This window comes from Seriola dumerili, unplaced genomic scaffold (assembly GCF_002260705.1).
Source record: "Seriola dumerili isolate Sdu_G_001 unplaced genomic scaffold, Sdu_1.0 BDQW01000592.1, whole genome shotgun sequence".
NCBI classification, from domain to species: domain Eukaryota; kingdom Metazoa; phylum Chordata; class Actinopteri; order Carangiformes; family Carangidae; genus Seriola; species Seriola dumerili.
Window position 1 is genome coordinate 430,945 of NW_019174847.1, and position 6,736 is coordinate 437,680.

The following is a 6,736-nucleotide window of genomic DNA, read 5'->3' on the forward strand; positions in this document are numbered from 1 at the left end:
CTCAGACTAACATGAACAGTATGAACATGAACAAAGTATAAGAACTGAAGAGGAACATAACTTTGTAGTGCCCAGGTGAACTCAATCAGGTAAATGAGGGGTGGTAAGGGTGAAAACAAGAGCCAATCAGTGATGAGGAAGTGAGGGAGGTGAAGGAGGGATGATAAAAGTGAAAGAAAATAGGGATCTTTACTAGTGATGGTATATGTAAACTCTGACACTGGGAGAGCTGTGAGTGTGACTGTGCTGTTGTGCTTTATGTTTGTATTTTGTGTTAAGGACCCCTCAAAGTATATATATATATATATTTGTTCATTTATCCCAGTACCCACAGAACGACACTGAGTTTTCATGATCTTCAATCCAAAGTGCAGTGGTAGATCAGCAGACATCTTCAGACCACATCTAGAGTCACGCTGACACCTGCTGTCCACTCTGAGAACTACACCACAGGTCAGTGCTGTCTGGAGCCTTTTCTCAGCTAAGCACAGGTGTGTGTTTCACACAGGAAGCTTTGCCGACACTTCACAGGTCTCAGAGCATCATGATCCCAGAGTCGTGGCAATTTGTCTCTAAACAAATTCAAGTTCAACATAAAAATCAAAAGGCCACTGATGCATCATGGGAGTGAGATTCATTTTGTCCAAAGCCTTTGTGTTTTTATTTTAATTATCCAAGCATTTGTTCCAGCTGCTTCTCAGGCTCTGGTAAAAAAAAACACATAGGCCCACCCAGGTGCATGCTGGTCCTAAACCAGTCTACCTTACCTCACCCTAGTGTTACCCAAATAAACACAATACTAGTTAACCAAAATTAACTATTCTAAACAAACAAAAGAGAATTTTATCAAAAAATAAAACAAATCAATTGAAGTAATCCAAACTCAGAACAAATTAAAAAGAAAACCAACAAACTAATAAATATCTCCCACACCCAGAGTGAAGTGATCTGTGTGTGGAGAGATGAGTCTTCCCATCCACAGAACCAGTCCAGAACAGTCCAGACTGAGACGGTCTGTGGTTCTGTCAGGGAGGATTCAGACGACCACAGAGACCGAATGACTGAGACTCTCTGAAGGAAGCATCAGTCTGAACCTGACTCAGGTCATGGAGGTCGATGAGCAGCAGAGTGACATGTGACCTTTAAGGCTGATCATCCTACATGGAAATTTAGTGAAATCCTATATGTAAATGTGTCCGAGATAGACTGAGACTGATTTACATTACGTCCTTTTCATTTGTTCTTCCTCCTCCTGGCGACAGTCAGAGCAGCCATTTTGTTTTCAGGTTGTGCATCCGTCTCATTCTCGTGGACACGATATCTCAATAATGTTTTGAAGGAACTTCTTCAAATTTGGCACAAACATTCACAAGGACTCAAGAATGAACTGATTACATTTTAGTTGCTGAAGGTCAAAGGTCAAGGTCATAGTGACCTCACAAAACACCTTTTAGCCATTACTCAAGACTTCACACAAATGGTTCATATTTTATATTTTATCTGACTCTAGATAAACAGGACGTGACCTGAAACTAGGAGGTGATTCTAGTTTTTCTGTATTCTTTTTTTCTGCCGTTATCTCTCAGTTGTTTTAATATATGTATTTATGTATATATATGGAAATAGGAAACAGATACAATTGTATTCTTGTATAAACTCAGAGAGGATGTAAATCACAGGCAAACATAATCTACAATTCAGAAAATGGAGACAGTGACTCGTCTAAAAATGAATGATATACATTCATGTTGATTTGATAAAATCTGTTTCCACTGGTCTTTCATTGAGACTCCTCTTGAAATCTACAGATCTATATTATAACTACATTATCTCTTCTTCTTTTCTCAAAAACAAAACTGGATCTTTGAAATATAAACACCAGTCTTTCACTTTACATTTAGACAGTGTCTGAGCAATTAATCATCAATACCTTAACTTTGTTCTTCAGTTTCTGTCAGCTGGTATATGACTCCTCTGATTATCAGTTATGCAATCCACAGTGTAATTACTTCTGTTTCATATGAAAAGGAGCCTGAGGGTCTATACACACGTGTTAGTCATCAGTCAGGCCAGGACACGTTCACAGGCTGCGTACAGCTTGTAGGTGGAACAGCAGAAACATGAGAGAGTGTGGTGGAAATCTGTTTCACTTTCGTTTACATTGTTTCCCAAGTTTCACATTTGAAACTCCACCCAGGTGATAAAATGATATCAGAGCAGGTACAGTCGAGACTGAGGCAGAGAGGACTCTGAGGTGAGACGTACAAAGACGGTAAAGAGGAGACGTGAAGCTGAAAAATGTCTGACGTGAATCCACAGAGAGGTCGAAGTGAGTCTGTCTTCATGAGGTCATTCAGGTTCTCTCTCTGTTACAACACTGTCACTGTGATTATACATTAACAGCAGCTTGTGTTTCTCTGAACAGCCCGACGGGGTAATTACCATGAGAAGAGGCTCCAGCCGCCGAGACGGGACCAAGTCAGGCAGAGAAGAGGTAAGAAACAGAGCCGACGTCACATGCATCACACTAATGAAACTTTATTGACTTTATCTGCAGAGAAGCCTTTTCTATAAGCTGAGTGACCTGTTGTTCATCAGCAGTGAAAGACCACACCCAACAGTCAAATGAAGGAGCAGAGTGAAGTGAAAGACAGAGAGCAGGAGGAAAGATAAAAAGCCTTCACTCAGTGATCCAGTGCTTCTAAAGCAGCTAACACCAGAAGGAGAAACCATAGAGATTAACCAACAGCAGAACATTTTAATGACTCATTTAGGCTCCAGGGCATTGAAAAGGTGACTCTACCTGAGAGAGGTGGAAACATCGATCAAATTCTTAATAGAAGAGAAGTTTACTTGATTTTCAATTTGCAAACGTTGTCCCCTAAAGGACTGAATGATGAGATCCCGTGGCACGTCATGCTCTGAAACATTTCGGGACTCTACAGATTTACCTGTAGCACACCTTAGCCACTGACAGTTCCTGTGATTACACACTTTGAATAACTTTTTAAAAGCTGCAAAACCAGTGTTTTCATTCAAGAAGTTGTAAATTCTGTCGATAACTTTGTGATTAGATTTGAGTATATATTGTGATGTCTCACTTGTTTTTTGTATAATGAAATATGTATATATGTTGTTTTCTCTTCCTTGCACCTGCACCTGAGACGTGTCTGTGCAAATACCCTCATTGAAAAAACATTAAATATTCAAACTGTTTGAATTCAAAATGTATATCTAAAAGCACAAAAGTCCACTTTAAGTATTTGACTCATGCTGCAGCAGAGGACGCTTGACCTCTCAGCTTGTCCTATTGCTGCTCTATTAACACAGGTTTATAGTACGTTTTAGCCAACAGTCTGTAAGTAGCTAGTCTGTTATTGACTGTCTGGTTCCTCTACACACTTTATGAAACAAAAACACAGCATTGTTTAACTCACAGTGAAGTTGACCTTTGATCTTTGACATTAAATGTCATCTCTTCATTTTATCCTTAGAGATGTTTGAGTTAAATTGTGTCATAATTAGTGAATGAATTAGTGAGTTTTGGTCAAAGACATGTTTTGTGAGTCAGTGTGTGTCGAAGAAATGAAATTCCTTCTGTGCGTTCCTGATATTTTACAAATTAGTTCATCCTCGAGTCCAAGTGGACATTTTTTGCCAAAACCACGTTACGTGAGCTCACCGTGACCTTGACCTTTGACGACCAAAATCACTTCATTTCATCCTAGGGTCATAGTGAATGTCTGTGCCAAATTTGAAGAACAGGAGAATGAGATGTACGTACACATGTACTTGCGTACCGCCACACCTTGGCCTCCGCGCGGCAATAACTGACAATATCACACGTCTAAACTGAAAACAACCATCCCTTTAAATATCAAGTTATCCTGAACTTTAAATCTGTTTCCCTCCACAGCTGGGACTCGGCACATACTGAACGAAAGCCTGTTGAAGATGATTGTATCAAATCTGCAGCCCTTGGCGATCACAGCAGGTCATAACTTTCTGGGTTTTGTAAAAGCACTAAACCCCACTGTTCAAATTCCTACCAAAGCTGAGATTCGCTCAGAGCTTCTCACTGTTTACAAGGAAAAGGAAGAAGAGTTGAGACGCAGCTTGGCCTCTGCTGATGACATTGTGCTGACCTGTGAGTTGTGGTCTTCAAGACCTGAAGACCCCTACCTGACGGTGGGTTGCCACTTTGTGGATCGCATTGGGAAACGCAAGTCCTACATGCTCAAACCTACCAGCCTGTTTGGAGACAAATCTCCAGCCAACATTAAAAAGCAGCTCTCAGGTGTCATGGAGGCTTGGGGCGTGAAAGAAAAGGTCCACAGTGTCGTCAGAGCTGGCATGCCACAAATGAAAAATATTAAAGTGGAGTGGACAGACATGCCTTGTTTTGCTGACACTTTAGATGAGGTGTTTAAGGATCTAAAGAGGAACGACGAGCTGTTCAACGTTCTCAGAAAGTGTCAGAACATCGTCAGGTTCTTCAAGAACGATTCTGAAGCTGAGGAGAAGCTCAGAGAGATTCAACGCCAGCTGGGTATGAGACAAGACGAGCTGGTCATGTACTCAGGTGACCAATGGTTCGCTTGGCTGCACATGCTTCAGCGACTGCTTCAGCAGTACAGAGCCATGGTGATGGTGCTCGACGAGGGAGGCAAGACAGATTTAATTCTGAATGAAGAAGATAAAGAGAAACTCAAGAACGTCATATCTGCTCTGGAGCCTCTAAAGGAAGCTACGTCCAAGATGAAAAGTGGATTCGAGACTATTTCTGTCATGTTACCACTGCTGACGACGCTCATGGAAAAACTTGACAAAGAGAAAAGGAAAAGCAATGATGTTGCTCAGCTTTTACTCTCAAAATGTAGAAAGGAGTTCGGTGATGTCAACAACCACCAGCTGGCCCCCAGCACATTCCTTGATCCAAGATACAAAAACCGTCTGACAGATAAAAACAAAAGACAAGCAAAGGATAAAATACTGAAGGAGCTCACCGCAGGTCGAAACTGCTCTCCCGCTCAGAGTTCGAAGTTCAAAGACATGCTGGAAAGATACATGTCCTATGAGCCTTCTTCAGAGGACTCAAACCCTTTAGCCTGGTGGAGGTACAACGGAACGGATCATTTTGGTGAATTAAGCCAGCTGGCTCTGAAAAAACTTGGGGTTGTCTCGACTGCTGTGCCCTTAGAGAGAGCCTTCTCCGGGGCAGGTGATCAGTTCTGCAACCAAAGGAGCTCCATCGAGCCCGAAAACCTCAACATGATCCTGTTCCTCAACAGCAACTGGTCCACAGAGTCTTAGAGACAAACCTACTGCTCTTTAAGCTGATTAAAACACACACACTTTTTTTACAAAGACACTTTCCTAGAGGAAATACACGTCATATGAACTTTGAAAACACATCAGATAGTAAAACTAGAGAACACTCCACCGAAGCTATACAACTGTTAAAGATGAATGCAGCGACTCACAGGTTTTATAAATCAACACTGAGGGGAAACCCAGTGTCTCAACTCTGACTGATTTAAGACTGTATTAAAAAATTTAATCTCTTTACAAAAGCCTCTCCACCATCATCCCTGTGCCAAAGTCTTCAAAGATCACCTGCCTCAAGACTTCAGACTTGTTGCCCTGACATCTGTAGCTATAAAAGCATTTGAGCGTAGCATCCTATCATACCTGACACCCAGCTCCTCCCCCTGAAGGATCCATATCAATTCCCCTACCAACGCCACCGGTCTGTTGAAGGTGCAGTCAACACAGTCCACGTCCAGCAACACCTGGAATCACCCAACACCCACACAGGCCTCCTGCTCATAGACTTCAGTTCTACCTTCAATTAAAATCTCTTTACCACACCTTTGGATCTGAACACTGACCCATCCACATGCCCCTGGACTCAGAGCTTCCTGTGGACCAGACCACAGAGACCCTCTGTCCCTCAGCCCAGGAGCTCCTCAGGGCGATGTTCTTCCCCCTGGTTTTTCTCACTTCACATCCAAGGACAGGTCTGTGGAAACAATTCAACCCGCTGATGGCACAACCACTGAACACCTCATCCCCAATAATGATGAAGACCAGTACCCCACTTAGGTAGCTCAAACTGTCACCTGGTGCACAAACAACAGCCTCATGCTCAACACAACCAGAACCAAGGACCTCATTACTGACTGGAAACGCTCAACGACGACTACTCTTCCTTGGAGATTGGATCAAGCAACGGCTACTTGTTCTGTCCTGAGTCCATCATCAGGTCCTCTGTTACAGTCTGGTATAGCAGCAGATACAGAACAAACTACAGCACCCAAAATCACAGGCAAACCACACCCCTCACATCCTGCTCATCACCTCCTCCAGCTATAGGTCCCTGTCCACATGCCACTAACATGCATTACCATGATTATCTGATGTCTGATGTGGTCCATTTATTCATTACAGAGAATAACCAAAGACAAAAGCCTCCAAACATACTGGTTATCTATCTATTCATTGTGATATTTTCATTATTGATTAATCTCTCAATACTTTTTTCAATTAACTGATTGTTTTATCAATAAAATGTCTAAAAACTGTGTATAATGTCTGTTAATTTCAAACTGCTGGACACACACATACTCATACATACATCCAAAATTTATTGTTTTATCCAACCAACTGTCCAAACCTACAAAGACCTCAAGTTTACTGTCACATGAGCCAATGAAAAGTGTCACACTGGAGAATA

The 6,736-nt window shown here is 42.0% G+C and overlaps 1 protein-coding gene across 2 annotated transcripts; it reads left to right on the top strand.

Annotated features, from left to right (window-relative positions):
- Positions 1–385: 385 nt before the first annotated feature.
- On the top strand, positions 386–6,501 carry LOC111236201. Of its 2 annotated transcripts, XM_022764868.1 has the most exons (4): positions 386–453; positions 2,216–2,329; positions 2,426–2,494; positions 3,917–6,501. In XM_022764868.1, exons 2-4 carry the CDS (start codon positions 2,299–2,301, stop codon positions 5,311–5,313), a joined length of 1,497 nt encoding a protein of 498 aa, XP_022620589.1. In that variant the 5' UTR covers positions 386–453; positions 2,216–2,298; the 3' UTR covers positions 5,314–6,501. The 2 variants fall into 2 exon arrangements, with proteins under 2 accessions (XP_022620589.1, XP_022620590.1); XM_022764869.1 differs by lacking the exon at positions 386–453 and having other exon boundaries at positions 2,197–2,329.
- Positions 6,502–6,736: the final 235 nt, after the last annotated feature.

What these genes read in the sequence shown, in the direction of transcription:
- LOC111236201 (XM_022764868.1), top strand. Translation starts at nt 2,299, where the DNA reads ATGTCTGACGTGAATCCACAGAGAGGTCGAA. An exon ending in GAATCCACAGAGAGGTCGAA is followed by an intron (nt 2,330 to 2,425) that starts GTGAGTCTGTCT and finishes TTCTCTGAACAG; the next exon opens with CCCGACGGGGTAATTACCAT. An exon ending in CCAAGTCAGGCAGAGAAGAG is followed by an intron (nt 2,495 to 3,916) that starts GTAAGAAACAGA and finishes TTCCCTCCACAG; the next exon opens with CTGGGACTCGGCACATACTG.